General features: G+C 44.8%; 2 protein-coding genes across 7 annotated transcripts in view; one reads left to right on the plus strand and one right to left on the minus strand.

Annotated features, from left to right (window-relative positions):
* Window positions 1-17,617, minus strand: part of LOC124064477 — a 956,368-nt gene that overhangs the window by 575,735 nt on the left and 363,016 nt on the right. The gene's annotated exons all lie outside the window — the stretch shown is intronic.
* Window positions 1-17,617, plus strand: part of gse1b (Gse1 coiled-coil protein b) — a 157,293-nt gene that overhangs the window by 120,052 nt on the left and 19,624 nt on the right. For 4 of the 6 annotated variants that reach the window (XM_046385063.1, XM_046385092.1, XM_046385109.1 and 1 more), the window contains one exon: window positions 13,614-13,811. The exons of 1 other annotated variant lie outside the window; for it this stretch is intronic. In XM_046385063.1, the coding sequence (XP_046241019.1) occupies window positions 13,614-13,811 (198 nt within the window). Of the gene's footprint in view, window positions 1-11,416; window positions 11,695-13,613; window positions 13,812-17,617 lie in introns of those variants that run through there. One more of the 6 variants, XM_046385100.1, reaches the window with a different exon arrangement.

A 17,617-nucleotide genomic window follows, 5' to 3' on the forward strand; every position in this document is an offset into this window, starting at 1 on the left:
GGGGCTTACATTGTAGCTTTTACTTCGCTGTATTTGTTTACAATAAATTTTACTTCTGAATAACGTTTTCAAATTCAGATTATTAACCCAAAATGTAAATTCACCATTATGAATGAGTTTGAAGTAATTTAAAATCTATTTAATCCAAATAATAAACCCAAAATATGTGATACCGATAATTGGAAAAATACTGAATATCACATCCTATAAATAATCAGTCCGTCTCTACGATGGACTCGATGGATTGTTTACTTGCATGGGCTGAATGAATTAAAAAAATATGACATGCATGTTAATCCCTTTCAGCAACATGTGTGTTAGGTCGAAGATGAGGTGGTCTTAGGGTTGGGGTTAGAATTTTTTGATTTCTTAGTTCTCACTGTCATCACAATTTTAACTTTTCTCAGAACAGGATTGGCCAATTTTGTTAATGTAATTATTAATGGCATTTATCTTCGTCTGTGGAGCAAAACATTGAGCAGTTAGATTAAGATCTGTCATTTCTTCATGATATGGGAGCCACAAGTGTATGGCAGTGATATGTTTGGCTCTCTACCCGATGGTGTGTGATCTGTTCATAAGCACCAGTTTGACATCATGAGCTTGCCAACAGTTTGCTGCGCTGGTTCTTCTTGGTCTCCTCTTCCTCCTTCTTCTCCTCAGTGTTTACTGGCGGACTGCAAGCCAACTTCAAAGGTGCATACCACTGCCAGCTGTATCAGAGTGTGTAGATGCTTGCTTAAAAAAAAGTCAAAAGAAAGAAATCTGGCTTTGGATTACCAGCTCTATTTATTGGTTATAATGTCATTGTCCTTGGGTAGTCAATAATATAAACGTCCAGTTTTCAGGATGATGTATCCCTTGTTATGGGTATCAGTGTGCTTCAATTTTGGCCCGTCTGCTGAAAAGTGCACATTATGCATTTGTGGTCATATGTAATACTGCTACTGTGTGGTTCAGTTTGTTCCCCCATGTGGTGATGATCCACTTCTGGAAATGTGCAAGTGTCCTAGTAAAGCAAAAGAAAATCTAATTGTGCAGTGGTAGAAATCTCAGATCTGCATCGCTAGTGAAATGCAAAGAATCGGTCTTTAGTTTTCATAAAATTTGGTAGACAAAGTTTTTGTCAGATCCTACGTGCAGAAAGAGACAAGCTAAGTAACAGGAACAAACATAACCTCCTTGGCAGAAAGAAAAACTGAGTTAGCTAAGTTTAGGTGGATTTATCCTTACATGTGTCTGCTGGTGAAGTGCTTGATAACAGTGTACGATTACTTATGCAGATCTTGCTCTGAGGAGCAGAACTTTGTTTGATCTGTCATTTCCAAGTTGTCGAACCCTTGTACTGCGATAGCGCCTATGCTAGGTTGGCATGTTTTCAGGTGTCGTGGTGTTGTTTGTCATACTGCCGTAGCCTGCAGTGCTGTGAGTGTCTGGGGGCTAGACAGCAGCTGTGTTGAGCAGAGTGTTGGTGACAGTTTGTCTGTGGCAACAGCACCTGGCTCTGTTTAGAGAGTGATTAGGAGAGTCCCAAGCAGCTCCCCATACTGTTTACACAAGGAGCCTGGAGTTAAAGGTGACCCACTTTGCATTTCCTTATCAACAGCCCCCATTGATAGCATTGAAAAGCACAGACTGTAGAGAGGCTTTTGCATGGGTTTACATAGTTCCCTATTAGAGAGAAAAGGATGTGTTTGACTGGGCGAGGCTTGGATTTGACTAGCATTACAACAATGTCCTGAGGTTGTATGAAAATGTTGGTGCTCACGCCGCTCTCTTTGTGTGCAGTGCAGTGTAGCTGTGTGGTCTGCTTGTGTGATGGAAGAAAAACCACTGTAGAATGTTTGGGAAATAAAGGTTTTCTTCGGCCAACCCATCTTCAGCTCTTCCACCGCTATCTATATTCATCTATACCTGCTTTTCTCTTGATCTCTTCTTTTTATATCTCTTAAGCTGGAGCTCTCTGTCTGTTTTATTTTGTTTGTTTGTTTATTTTTTTATTTTTTGCAGTATGCCCTATTTATGGCTTTAGGGTAGAGAGAATAGGAGCGAGCGATTGTGTGTGTCTAAGCATCCCCTACTGGGTGTAAAAACGGGTGGTAAAGGTGAGCTGTAAATGTGATAAACAGTGAAGACAGCTGAACAAACAGGTCATAAAGTATTTATCTGAAGGGAAGACAGACAGACAGACAGACAGATTCACAGCCAGAAGAAGAAGTTGTGGCGTAGGTGGCCGTGGAACCATAACCTTTGTTCCCATGCTACTGTTCTTTGCTCCTTATTTCAATGATAAAGCTGCTTATCACTTTGAGTGTGTTTACTCTCCATGTGTGAGATCAAGCCCAACCTGCTCTGTGAGCTGGGCCCCTGCAGAGTCACATGTCACCCAGCATTGCCTTTAATACTTAATTTTGTGTGTGTGGCTGATACATACCTTCAAAGATGTTACAGGCGTGGTGCTCATTTATTTGTCACATGGATGGCACACCTTATGACACATGCAGTTACAGCTAGACAATTGTACATGCATTTATATTTGCATAAGATCACACCAAACATTGGCCTAATCTCTAACAATAGCTGGAGAAGTGTGTGTGGGTAATGTAAACAAAGGCCCATCTCTAATGATAGCTGTTTTAAAACTTGCGCAGTTAGTTCACTTACACCTGCTGTTGTTGAGGAGTCATTGTTGCGTTTTGTGGACATAGAGTGTAAATGACTCAAGCCTTTGTGTAGTGAAGGTTGTTCCACTTTGCATTCTCACTTTGTCTTGTCACAAGGCTTTAAAATCGTTAAACTTCTCTTTGTGAAGATCTCACTTCGACATAAGTAGACAAACTGTCACAGATCAAAGCATCTAGTGTTACCTGATCAGTATAGCTCTTGGAATGTGGGAGTTCATGTGAATGCATTGTAAATATACACACGCCTCTTTGTTGTTCACTACGCCTTCACCTGTGGGTGGTGCAGGAGAGTACTGGTGAGGCAAGCAAATATTTACAGGTGCCTCGTCACCTGGTTTGCTCCGTTTGCACTTTAGGATAAGGATGGTTGGCCTGCCACTGATCCTCTCAAAGGATAGGATATGAGAGGCATTGGGAGTTTTGTAGTTTTTTTTTTCTTAAGTTTACCATTTGTTTGGCTCAACTTCTTATCTTTCTCCTATTTCTCTTTACCCAGCTTGGTTGAATGTTTGCTTGTTTGTTTGTATTGTTGTTTCCACAGTTCGTTGCACTCATCTTTTTTCTGTGTTTGCCAAACTTGAGCACTGTGTGCCAGTTGTGTTAGGCAGAGTCACGCTGCTCTTCCTTTGTGGTGGTCGATCCCATGCTTCAGCACCCATTCTCTGAACTGCGTTGCACACATGCTGCTTTCATATCCAGTGTGATTTCGTTTAGGCAGCAGCGCTCAGCAGTGGAGCAACCATCAGCGTTTTCACAACATTGCCTTCGTTTGTATTCTCGATCATCAGCTTGGATTAAATTCTCTGAGGGCGCAAAAAATGTTTTCATTCACACAAAAAGTCAGTCTCGATATATTCACCAGACCAAACTATGGTATAGGTATCTTAAGATAATGTGTGTGTGTGTGTAGCTGATATTTGCTACTGTCATTGTCATACCCCAAGGCCTGATAAGCATTGGCCAGGCAAATACAACACAAGAAACATGAGAGCGGTAGATAAGCAGATTGCACACAAACTCAATACTACCCATACTTGACTATTGCCCTTACCAAATATGGTCTCTTTCACAAATTTTTATTGTGTGTGTGTGTGTGTGTGTCTCTCTGAGTGTATCATACACTGTGTCTATCCGTCTTGTCCCTGTGCTTTCTCCAGTCACACACTCGCAGGATAACCCAGCATTGTGCTAAAGGCTATTCTTCAACAAAGGCCTTTTCTATCACTATCACATCATCATCTCTTTTTTTCCATCTACCTGTGTCTGCGTCTATCTCTCTTCAGCAAGTCTGTCTGCTTGCCTCTTCCTCTGCTTCTCTCTGTCTGTGATATGTGCTGTATCAGCTGACTGTCACATTGTGTGTGTCTGTTTGTTTGCATGCCTCCTTGTGTATGAGAACAAGGTCAGATATGTGCCTGAAGAAGTGAGGTGGCTTTTGTGGCAAAGTGTTTTAATCAGTGCGTGGACGGAGCTGCGTGCCTGTGTTGGCGAAGGCCACAGTTGTCGTGTTAAACGTGCTCTCACAGAAGTCGTAGCTGCCAATGCCAGCTAGACTTGTTTTATCTGCCTCGTATTTGCATTACTAAAGGGTATCCGTTTTGGACACTGATCTCTTTCTTTGTTTCCTATTTATATCTGATTTTACATCTTACGTATGGTATGTGCTGTTTCTTATCTCAGTTCCACATTAACGGTATGTGTTTCCCATCTGTGCTGCAGTGGACTGTCAAAATGTAGCATAACTCTGTGAAAAGATGAAATGATCACACACAAAAGCCTTTATGTGGCATTCACACAGTATGTGTTTTGGAAATTGACTCTCATGCTGTTGATTGGGGCTGGATCTTCAGTGTATACACTTTATAAAAAAAGAAAGCTTAATAAAAGCTTCATAAGTAACTGATACAATTAATCAGTTTTGAAAATAGTTGCCAACTATCTTTCGGTTGATTAATGAATCGACTCGTCGTTTCAGGCCTACTTTAAGCCGAGGTGATGTGGAAGCTGTGCATTCTTTTGTCTTGATTCAAAGATATTCTCTGTGCTGACTGGGGAAGTCATGAGGATTTGTGCTTCTGAAAGAATGGGCCATTTATTTGCCAGCACACAACCAAACTATACCAATGCTGACGGTAAGTCTGCTCTATAAATTAGATTTCCAGAGACACAAGAGCCATTAAGAATAATCTGATTTCATCCTAAAAAATGTTGTCCAGTACTAAACGTTTTTGATGATTTCCATTGTTCAAAGAACTAAACAAATACTTGAAAGAATGAGAGACACTACACAGCTCTGTGGCCAATAGAAACCCTGTCATGGTGTGTCCTCAGCGAGTTGTCTTTTGCTCGCTCAGAGGAAAGAGGTTCACTCATTAGACCATACAACATCCACACATTCAGATGCAGGCACACATGTACAAATGGGAACACACACCAATTATACCAATTACAAGATTACAACAGGGCAACTCTCAGCAACCAGACCCAGCTACGGAAAGTCAAGTGGGGGCTGTGTACGTGTCTGTCTATCTGTCCGTCTGTCTGTGTGTTTGTGTGTGTCGCTTAGGAGTCAGAGCCCATGCAGAGCACTTGGAGTGCTAATTAGACAACCACAACCCAGCAGAGTACATCACACAGAGAAAGAGAGAATGGAGGAGAAGGAGAGAGAGGTTGAACAGAAGATGAAGTGAAGAGTGTATGTAGGGGAGCCAGCAAAAACAACACTCATCTCCTGAGGAGGCTGGTGTGGAGGGAGAGAAAGTGAGACATGAAGTGAGGAGGAGGGACAAAGTTGAAAGATGATGATAACTGAAATATGTTACATGCATGCACTGAGAGCTTAACAGTACAGAACAATACATTTTATCTAGGTCTATAGGAAGTGGACTGTTTGTGTGCGTGTCTGTTTGCACGTGCGTGTGGATACAAGTGTGCCAAAGAGCATCACAGGTGCAAAAACCTTGATAAGCTCCATGGCAAGTCCTTCTTTGTGGGTTTGTGCTCCTGTTGGTGTTTTAAGTTCATGTCAGATCTGCCACATCTGTCATATCTCCCCGCCTTGCTGGCAAGAGCCACCTTCTGCTGCCTTTTACTGTCTTTCTGAAGCAGGTGAGGCTGATTAAAGAGACTCGACAGGACCTGGTGGTGGTGATGATGACGATGAGTCAGAGCTGACTCCCTGCCTTCTCTCTCGGTCAAACAGCTGGGCTGGGGCTGAAGCTGGCCCTCTCATCAGGGGAGCGGAAGGGCTGGTGTCCCCCCCCCCTCAGCGAGATGCTACAGAGGGCACAGCCATACAGACAGCAGATTGACTCCTGGGGCATGGACCACAAAGAGCCAGAGGCACAGACAGAAGGCTCTTGTGTGTGTTTGTGTGACTGAATGTGTGTGTTCACACTCTCTAAGCAGCGTTGTGAAGCGTAACCAGACTGTTCTGTCATACGCCCACGCTAGTGTCTCAGAGCACAGCCACACACTCCTCACATGACATGGATGCGTGCACACACATACACACATCCCCAGAAACCCCTACCAGAGCTGCTGTGTAATTAACAGACAGAGGAAATGGCGCTGTTGGGGTGGGTTAGTCGGATGCAGGGAGGAGGAGAGAAAATCATCTCAGCTCGTGCCTACCCTCAAGACACAATCTGCTTCTCTGTGGCTGTGTGTGTTGGAGAATAAAAGAGAGGAAGGTGAAGAGAGGAAGAGAGATGCCGGCTGGTCTTTTGAAATTTCTGTGTTTTTGTTGCAAGCTGCTGGCAGGCAGGTTGGGTGGGTGGGTGGGGGTGCCGGGTGGTGGTGGAGGGGTGAATACAGAGCAAGTGGAGGAGAGGAAGAGAAGTAGGAGGTGAGGGATGAATAATAAGGTGTGCGCACACATACACACTCACGTACACAGCTGTATCATTTAAATACACACGAGGTAAAAGACAGAAAGCTCTTTGCACTGAGGTAGGTGTGTGTGTGGTGTGTGTGTTCAAGACAGTGACAGTGAGCCAGGTCAGAGGGAGATGTACTCTGTTCTCTGCTGTAGCCCCATAATGGAGGCCTGCTGTATAATGACAGCTCACGCAATACTCCCTGTCTCTCTCTTACAGCTTCTTGACTGATCTCTTGCTCTCTCTTTTGTCCCCCCTCCCTCCCTTGTTTCTATCTCTTTGTCTCCCTTTTCTTTTGCCCTTCTTTCTTCTTTTCTCTCTCTCTCTTATTTTCTAGTGGAATTGTTGCTTTTGATTCCTCTGCTCTGCAGCCACAGTGCTGCTGTTTCAGAATTTCTCTGATATTAGGTTTTTCTTTTTGGTGTGGAGTAAAAAAGAATAGCGCACTTACAGGTGCGTGTGCAGGTGTAAGCACACACACACACACACACATGTGCACACATAGCAAACACATACACATCCGTTCCATAGTGCCTGAGGATAGATTGCTCTGACATCTCATCTCAAAAGTCAAACAAACCTGGAACTACCAGAGCAGGTTTATCCCGCTGTGTTCCTGGATTCTGTGTGTGTATGTTATGTGTGCGTGCATGCAAGCATGTGCAACTTTATGTGTGTTTGAGATGGAGATCATGACATAAATCTATTTGTATAGTTTGTGTTGAAACTCTAGTATTCGTCCGTCTGTGAGCATTTACAGGTGCTCTTGAGTTTTAGTTCCTGCTCTCAAGTTCCACCTGCCTGAACTGTTTTTGTTTTTTTAAAACACGTGCCTGTCCAGCCTGAAGATCATCATTTTGTTGTTTCACTGTTCAAAAGCTGCGTATGGGTATAGTACATGAGAGCTATTTATAAACAGTGTATCACTAAGTGTTGATTTTGTCAGCCACAGAGTTATGTTTCCTGCTGTCGTTCAGTCAAATATAGTAGGTGTCATTTTTCTAAATTCACTTTTGGTTGAAGCAGTCTACGGTGTGGCTGTGGTAGTGGATATTGCACCTATATTACATCCTGTTTTGTTAAGTTGGTTTCTTCCACATTGCTGTATCAGTGGTATTTTAGGTGCTGCATTTTTTTCAAGTTTCCCTCATGTTGACCTAGCCTCCTTCCAACCCGTTCATCCCACTGTCAGCACAACCTCAGCCAGCTACCAAGTCAGTCAGCCATTCATGATGACATGTACTCATCAAGCCGACTAAATCCCTCCTGTGTCAGACTCTCTCAGTCGTGGTGGATGGTTGAAGCTGTGTCTTCTGGTTGAAGTGTAATTTCCTACTGAATTATGTTTTCATTTCTGAACCCCCTATGCTGTTGTGATCAGTGTGTGAACTGAGCAGTGAGGGGGTTTCCATTTATCTATAATGAGCTGGCAGGGTGAAAGGTGTTGCTCATCTTGATGACGTGTGGCAGATTTGCACAAACTGCATTAAAGTTCTTAAACTAAAATTACTTAAACTGAAATTAAACACCTTCCCTGCAGTGTTTAAAAGTGGTGTGCTGACAAAAAAACAAAAAATTTGGTTTCATAATGACAAATTGGTGTAAACTTCCTGTAGCTGCTTCACAATAAAAGCCTTCCAGTAGTTTGCTAGTGAAAATGGTTTAATTTGAAGCAGCAGTTAATGTTTGTTTTGTATTAGCAAATACGGGTTTGATAGTGCAGCAAAGAAGAGATAAGCAGGATACAGTCAGGGTGCTGTTTGTTGGAGGAAAGTAAGAAAAGGAATGTAGGAGCGCAACAAAACACCAAACCACAGAGGCTATGTTACACCGGAGTTACAGAAGTATTCAAAGCTGAGCACAGAAAGACTTAAAGAAATGGTGCTTCAGTCGCCTGCCTGACCACACACGTTGAGCCAACCAGTTTACTGCGATGACATCTTTATTGCTCATTTGAGGGCAGACATTGACAGGTTTGGCTCTGTTCCGAAGCAGGGCCACAATATTGTGGCATGGCTTAAGTGTGCTTTATCACGCCACTGGAAAAAGAGGCATCTGCTGTCCCAGTGAAGCAAAGCATGGAGGTAAAGTCCGTTATTGGCAGTACACTTATAGTCCATACTGGACTTGACCGAGCTACGTTTGTGGCCAGATCAGATAGATGTACCAGCAGCACTGCCCTGCTAGTTTTAACGAGCTGATAGGCAAATCCCTTCCTGGTTAAAGATTAACCACTCGCCAGAGCTGCCACTGAATTATCTCTCCACTGGCCGGGGCATACAGGAGCCAAGAGGATTTACTTTATATGCATGCATGCGTGCGTGTGTGTGTGTGTGTGTGTGTGTGAGAGAGAGAGAGAGAGAGAGAGTCAGAGAGACAGAGAGAGAGAGTGATCTGCATTCCAACCAGCAAAAGGGTGGAACTGTGTGTGTGTGTGTGTGTGTGTCAGTCAGTGTGTTTGTTTGACTATTGGAGTTGGTGATCAGCTCTCAGCGGGGTGTTAAAACTGTGTGTTTACTGTACACCATTTAGCAGTCAATCTGCTCTGTGTGTATGCTTGTGTGTATGGGCGGATCATGTTTGTGTGGTTTGTTGTAATCTACATTCCTTCTTTTTTTCAGGGCTTTATTTTGTTTTCCCTTAGGGTGTAAGAGCATTCACAGGGTTAATTGCATCAGGAAGCTTGGTGGGTAACAGACTCCCTTTAACCCTTGGGTTGTCAGTAAAAATGTTCAACTTTTGCTACAATACCAAAAGATCTAACCTTTTCATATCTGCTAAGACCTGTGCATCAAGATTCAAACCTTGCTAGTCAACGGAGCTTTTGTCCTTCTCATAATCCACAGCAATATCATTTAAAATCTGTTTTTCTTTTGTGTTTAACTGGATTAAAGGACTGTGTCATATGCTGTTTCATTTATTGAGGACTCCCTCTGATTAACTGGGAGACAATGCCATCTGCTGGACATTTGGAGAATGTAGGGCCAGATGCCATATACAATACTGAGCAAGCGTGTTGAAACTGAGTGAGATTAAGAGGTGGAGGTGTCTGGAAATTCATAAGAAATTACTCATCCTGGATTGCTTAAGATCATGCTGTTCATCGTTGCATGCTCTGAAAAGAGAGCCTTGACTTGCATGGCTTGCATTTTTCTGGTTAAGAAAGAAAAAGTGCAAACAGAAAGTAGAGAAAGCGCTCTCTTCTTAGACTGGGTACTGCTGCATAACCTTAATATATCCTTGATTTCCACTTAGTCCTGTTGTACATGTTTTACTTTGCAGTGCATTGAAGTAGTATGTGTTTAACCATGCTGTTATTAATATAGGGTCAAAATGAACAGGATCTTCATTCTCCTTTGATATGAACTGTTAGTATGACACCTCGCTGATTTCTCATAAAGCCGCACTTCTCTTTTTGTATTTCTGGGGCATTTTTGCCTTTATTAGACATGATGCAAGAGTATAGAGATAGGGGATGGCATGCAACAAAGCCAGACTCAGACCCCCCTTAACCCCTAGGCCAGCAGGATGACCCACGAGCTGCTTCTTCTACTTCTGAGTACCAGCAGAGGGAGACTGAACAAGCAGTATTTTGGGGAAAGCTATGTCAGAACCTGCAATACCCCCCGCACACATGCATGCACGCAAGCACACACCACCATGCTATGTTATGGTCTAATGTTGTGGTTGCCTAATACAAGCTTCGTCAGACAGATAATATCAACACAGACTGCAAAGAAAAACTAGGAGAGAGAGTCAGGAGAGTGGGGTGTAAGAGAGAGAGACAAGTCAGTCAACGTTTGGTGGCCTTGTGTTTTCTCAGAGGTGTCACATCATGGCCTGCAGAACCAAAAGGAGCTTTGTCTGGTGGTGGCCTTTGGCACAATGCTGGCCACCGTGTAGGTTTACCCAGAGATAATCTCTCTCCCTGTCATCGCTCTCGCTGCCTCACTGTTCAGAGAAAAGGCAGCAAGTGACGGAAGGAGGAAATGACTAAAGAAACGACTCATTCACACCCCTGCAATGACAGCAGGATGGACAGAGGGGAAGTCAAACCCACGCTACTCTTTTCCTCAGTCCTCCACCCCCAACCACTATTACGCATTAGTCTCCTCCACCCTGATAACAGCTCCTTGTAATTGTAGTGCATGCATGTGTTTGTGTGTGTGCTGCACGTTCGCATTTTTTTGGTATGACTTCCTTGTTTGTTTGAAATGGCAAAGGTTGATTTAGAGATGATGACTTTAGTTGCTTCTCGTTCCCTTTCATGTTTCCCGTTGTGCATTTCAGACATTATAGAACAATTATGCCAATAAAGTAAATTCAATTGAGGAAGATATTCAAACACGAAAGGTTTTCTCTCTTATCCTGTTAGGCTTGACACAGGCCAGGACTTGTCCTCTTTCTCTCTCTTTCCTTTTCTCTTTCTGTCTCTTTCTTTTTCGAGAAGGGAAGGGTGCTTCACGTATATCATCTATCTATATACTTGCATACATACATACACGCTGCCTGTCCCTCCTCAGCAGTGGGGTCAGATGTGGTGACCGACTGAGCACCACCCTCCCCCCTACCCTTCTCCTCAGTGCCTCTTCTCCTCCTCTCCCCTCCCCCCCTCCTACAGCTCGCCTTGGCAGGGCATGCATGCCTGTGTCTGTTATCTACAAATGGCTGTGGAATTATAGGTTGAGAGGGGAGGAGGGGGGGAGGAGGAGGAGGAGGAGGAGGAGTGAGGGATAGTGTGAGAAGGGAGGGAGGGAAGGGGTGGTGAGGTCATGTGACATCGCAGCAGCTGCTAGGTTAAGAATTTCTGTTTTCTCACTTAGAGAGCGAGAGAGAGAGAGAGAGAGAGAGCACTAGAGCAAGAGCAAGGAAGGGAGAGATAGGCAGAGTGTGTGGTGCGTTGCTTTGTTAGATAAGCTCTAAACGGTCTTTGTGAGCGGCAGCGCGAGAGGCAGGAAGGCAGGCAGGCAAGGAGTGAGAGGGTGGACAGGCAAGAGGAACAGATAGACGGAGAGAGAAAGAGGAGCAGGAAGATGGTGTGTGTCCAGTCGGTGGCTGACGGTGTGTGCTGGGCTGGGCTCAACGTGAAGATGCAGCCATGGGGGATCCAGGCGGCTTCACTCCTTTGTGCAGTAAGGAGCTTCGGCCACGCTTTAATCTGTTGGGGAGGGGGTGGGGGTCATGAACCACTGCCAACCCTCCAGATATGTGCCTCTGTGTGTATTTGTCAAGCTATGTGCTTGTCTGTCTCTTTCTTCACTGTGTTGCTGGCTTTTGTGTCAGTATTGTGGTTTTCTGTGTGTGGCTGAGACAGGCTTGAAGTCCAGTGTGCACTGTGTCTATAGTACATTAGTTTTTGGGGGGAAAAAAAGTTGTGCTTATATTTGTTTTACTCATTTCTCCGACTTTTTTTTTTTGCAAGGGAGGAGCAATACCCAAGTGTCTTGATTGTAGCAATACTCCAGTGTCTTGACAAAGTCACAGTACTGGACTGAAAAGTTGGTGTATGTCTTTGCTTGTGTGCTGGGCTCCCAGTGGCTCTCTGTGTGTAGTTCAGACAAGAGTCATTGTTGATTCTATTATTAATTGTGTGCTGGGTTCATTCTGAGTGCACTGGGTAACTGGGAGGTTACAGGCAGGACAACTCAAGAGGTGTTGGGAATGTTATTCACTCTCTCATGCCTGACTTGCCACTGTGTGTGTCCACTCAAACACACACACACACACACACACACACACGTACACAGTGCTGTGCCCCTGCTCTTCTCTCAGGAGGAAACATGATCTTTTTATAGCCCTCTCAGCCCCTGGGGTAAACCCATATATAACTCCTACTTATCTAATTGTGCTGTTGACATACTGTTAGTAAGCAGGTTTTATTTCAGTGTGTCTTTGTCTCTGAAGTTGATGTAATAGCTGGAAGTTTGAAGGTTGATTTAGGAACAGTCTCCAACGTGTGTGTTGTAAAGGTTAATACTTCTGCCAAACACAAACTCTGCTAGTCTGAACTTACAGTGTCCTCTGAGCCACCCTTAACTTGTGTGTGTGTGTGTGTGTGTGTGTGTGTGTGTTTTGCCTATGCACACAGGGCTATCACTCGCCATCCTGGCATTTAGGGATTCCACTGACTGAGGGGCTGTCAACAGGGTGTCACCTTACAACACACACACACACACACACACACACACACACACACACACACACACACACACACACACACAAACACACAGGAAGGAAAGCCATCACATAACTCTTGAAAGACTGGAGAGCCAAGACACAAAAAGTCACCCTTTTCACTGTTGTTGTTGGCTGGATGTTGGATGTGTAACCTTAACTTGTCATTTTTGGGTTGAACTGAAAGCTCTCTCAACCCTTAACCCAAGAAATCTCAAAATTCATTAAAAACATTTTGAAACATCACTGTTTAATTCATTTCATAGTGTTTAAGTGATAAATCTCTTCCATACTGATTGGAGAAGGGTCTTTATAGCACCCAGCTGGCAGCATCAGTTGGATCAAGCACAGTATGAATGGGTCTCTTTTTAAGTGATAGTTGTTTGAAGGAGCCAATAATTTGTTAAAATGAATGTATTTATTCAATATTTATAATGTATTATATATAGTGACCCTGGTACTTTTGGAGCATGCTCAGTGGAGTTGTTGCGTAAACTCATGGATCTCAGGCAGACACAGAGCCAGACTCTCTTTGAGCAAGGGAAGGGTGACCCGTCCTCCTAACCTCTCACCTCTGACCCTAAGCCATACAACCAAATCCCCCTCTGCCCCTCACACCGCCAATTCCCATTCGCCCCAGCTGTCACAAACAGATACTCGGCACCACACTCTGCCCCGAATGCCTCCGTGTCCAAGGAAACAGCTATGTGCCTTCCCCTGCTCACATACTTTTGTCTGCATTGGTCTTTGTGTATTTCTTGAAGGTATTTGCAATGACTCAGGTCCTCATGACTCAAGTTTTTTCCCGGTTCTTTCATCTGAATGCGGTATTGGTTGGTAATACTTTGCCATTGTCCTCCCTTTTGTCCACTGGCAGGCATGAGCCATGAGCCAAAGTCACCATCATTAGGAATGATCTCGACGGCGACCCGTACTACGGCGACGGTCAGCCCACTCACCCCGTCGCCTCTCAATGGCTCCATCGTAGCCAATGGAAGCCCGGCTACGCAGTCTGCTCACTCTGGATTCGCTGCAGCGCTCCGTAAACTGGCGAAACAGGCCGAAGAACCTCGAGGTAAAGCCGCACAGCCTGCACAACAGAGATGTGACACTCCTGACAGGTTTAAGTCTGATTGCATGTATAATTAATGTAGAAAATGGGGACAGTTCTTCTGTCTGAATTTGTAGGCAAATGTATACATGCTGGGCAATCGTGTCCAGTTCATTTAGCGATCAAATTAAGCATTGAGATTTCGTTCAACCTGTATTAAAACGTCTTGAAAGCTCACAAAGTTCACTTCCAAGGTTTGTTTTGCGATTCTATCAGGGTTCAACATTTAAGGCTGAAAATATTCCACGGTACCTTATTGTATATTAAACTATAATAAGAGCTGAATATGGTGTTGTATTCAATCCCCTAACCCTACCTGTAAACCTGATGGATTAGGTGTCCTGTACCGCCTGTACACTGTCTGTGTGTGTGTGTGGTTGTATATCCGGTCTTCTTGCATGTGGGGGGTCATATGTTCCCTGACTGGTTTGTGTAACAGAGTGCAGAACTGCTAATAGCAATGGGATGAGATCCACACGGGATTGAATTAGTTGGTGTCTCTGGAGATACAGGGATGAAGAGGAGCCACTCTTGATGACCCACTTAATGTTCCATGTCAGTGCACGTACGCTCGGCCGTTCTTGTCAATGTGTGTGTATTATGGTGTGATAATTCCCCTTCATACGTTTGTCCTTGCCTACATACGAACACATGAAACATGCCACAGAATTCCTCTCTCTCAGAACTCTGGTTCTAGTGGTTGTATGAATATGAAATGAGCATCAGCTGGTTGAAGTACTGGCCATATATCAGAAATTCTGAACCATCCCTTTAAAGTTGAAACAAACTTGTTGTGAATGCAAAGTTGTAGATGCTCAGGGAGAGGGCTTGTGGGTTTCTGGTTTGTCTCCTTTCCTGTATGTTAACTAAATGCAAAAATGACCTCTAATACATGCGTCAGTAGCGAGAGTCTCATTGTAGAGTTTACTGAGTGTGTGTACATTTGTGTGTGGCTCTATGCCTTGGCTCTGGAGAGGCACAGCTACTCCAGCTGTCCACCCTTTGCTCTCACTCTTAAATCAGATGGTCCCCTTCTTTCTGGCTGTCCCTGGACACCTTGCTCCCCAGCCCACTGCAGTCTGGGACCCAGAACCCTGCAAATGATTTATTACACATGCACACACACACAGAAAGAGCACTCAGACCAAACCTTGCCTCACCTTCCCCTCAATCCTTCTCCCCTTCATCTCTCTTCACTCTGTCGGTCCTACAAGACAGCCTTATTGCTGTCTCGCTCTGTCTCTCTTAGAAAGAAAAATCCACTCATAGAATTCAGTTCTGACTTTTCATTTCATTGTGGACTCACCTTTTTCATTGGAATTTTCCCTTTTTATGTCTGTTACTTATCCCCCTTTTTGTCAGTTGCAGCTGGAGAACATGTGGATTGTATTCTCTTTGTCATGTTTTTAGCTCTCCTCTTCGTAACCTCTGCTTTCTGATTTTTCATTGTGTGTTGCGAGGTGAGAAGAAATGTGTGCTGCTCTATTTGTAATTCTGCAAAGGAAGAGAGCTCCTGTCTTTGTCCTACAAACAGACATCAGATCTTGTCTGATTAAGCTCTGCCACTTTGTTATTAAAAGCACAAAAAACCCCCTTTGTTATATTGGAAGCCTGCTGACTGTGCCGTTCGACTGGTGTCGGTAGTGATGTGTGGGTGACTCAGCCGTCAGGCATAAGGGGCAACTCTGCCCATGTTAGGAGCTCCGGCTCCAGGTTGGGCAGAGAGGCATGTAGCCCCTGGAGCTCCAGTCACCTCTCTGTCTGCAGAGCCTGTATTTATAGGCAACACACACACACACCCAAACGCCCCCACACATGCAAACAGTTGTCTTTGCAACTGTGTAAGCCTCTTGATTTCTTAGCGTGCTGCAGCCTGCTGTCCTGTCATTAGTTGCTTTGACTCAACCTTTCTCTCTCTCTCTCTGTCTCCATCTCTCTCTCCCTCTGGTTGATGTTTTGAGGTGAGTTGTGCAGCATTTATGAGGTGTCATGACTCAGTGTCCTAAGGCCTAGAGGAATTAGTTGGGTTTGAGTACTAGTATTACTGCCTCTGGCTTCTGAACTGATTTAAGACCATGAGCATGGCTGCTGTTTATACACACACACACACACACACACATAAACACATGCACGTACAGACACATAAGTCGTCACTTGTCTGTCGTGAGTATAATGAATAGCTGTGTGTACAGAGTGCTGCGCTGAAGAGGGGAGGTGATGGATAATGAGGATCAGAGCAGTGTAAAAAGGACACACTCTCATCCATGAACATGCACGATACCACTCATATGCACAAACACACAACGCACACTGACACAGATAACACGCTGCCACAAAGGCAGGCCTGCTGATATCTGATTAATTAGGCAGACCTGGGTTTAATCCTCACAGTTGTTTCGTCTTGCATACTACACGTACACACCACCAGAATTTCATGGCAGCGTTCACGCCAACTGTAGTGCATTGCCTGGAGAGAGAATGAAGAGAGGGAAAATAAAGGTGTTCAAGATAGATGGAATGAATTGACTGAAAAAAAGAGGAACTGGAAGTAATTAGTAGACTTGGGGAAACCTGTGGTGTTTGTCACATTCTTCATGTATGTGTTTGTGAGACTGTGTGTATGTGTGTGGCCGGAGGCTCCCCTTCTTTCTGGGAGCCCAGAAGCATGCTGGGACAGTGGGGCAGCGTGTCTCTGACCTCTCCATCTGGAGCCTGCCTGGAGCTCACACTGCCTTGCTGTGCTCAGTGTGTGTGTGCGTGTGTATGTGTTTCTTGAAGGCAAAACCCTTCAGGCAGTGACTGTCCCTGAAACACTCACAAACAAGCTCATTCGCTTCCTCTCTCTCTCTCTCTCTCTCTCTCTTTCAGCACACACACAGCAACCTTACACCTCTCATGACTCTGTTCAGTGGCAAGGCAGCATCTAAGCATAATATACAGTTTGTACAGTCAGCAGAAGGCACAGAGGACTGCTCCTCTTATTTCCATCCGCCATCTTGTACTGTCTTTCTTTCCTCGCTGGCACAGCAACACACAGTACTCTTCTCCCCTCCCCCCACTCACTGATGCAGATTACAGTCTTTGTGGTGTGTTGTCAGTGCGTGGCCAAGACTGTAGTAGCAGGTGTGTGCGGTGTTTGTGTGCATCAGTGGTGATTGTGCGTCTGTAAATGTGGGGATGTTTGCATGTGTTAGGGTGCACGTGTTGAGGCTTGTGCTAGTGTGTGTGTGTGTGTGTGTGCTGGTGGGGTGGCATATGGATGCAGGGTTGGCTGGGCACTGCTATGCACACCAGGTGTGAAATGGACTGTTTAATTAAGTGCTGATGTTGTTGTAATGCATGCTGGGAGAGAGGCGGGGTGGGGTGGGTGTGCTTTGGCGGGGTGGAGAAGAGCACCTTCTGCCTGGCAGGGCTGGGGCCTGGCTATGCTCAGTCGTTTTGGCACAGATGATGGTGGTGGTAGAGAATTGGTAGGGGCCATCTTTTGTAGTGTCTTCCTGTCATGACTTAGTGATCCAGTGGGTGTCACTGCCATGGCAACTGGACCCCTCCCCACGGAATGAAGGACCCTGCTGAAGAGCTACAATGACTTTTGATTGGGTCAGTGGCTGAAGTAAAAGGTGCCGTCTATGCAGGGACACTTGGCCACAGCCTCTGACCACAGCTTGGCTTGTTTGTTTGTTGCTGCTGTTGCTTGTATCTTTTGTGTGTGTGCGCATGTGTGGCTCAGCTTGAGCGGTCAAGTGTGGAGGCAGTCTGGGAGAGTGGGA

Source organism: Scatophagus argus, chromosome 1, assembly GCF_020382885.2.
Source record: "Scatophagus argus isolate fScaArg1 chromosome 1, fScaArg1.pri, whole genome shotgun sequence".
Taxonomy (NCBI): domain Eukaryota; kingdom Metazoa; phylum Chordata; class Actinopteri; family Scatophagidae; genus Scatophagus; species Scatophagus argus.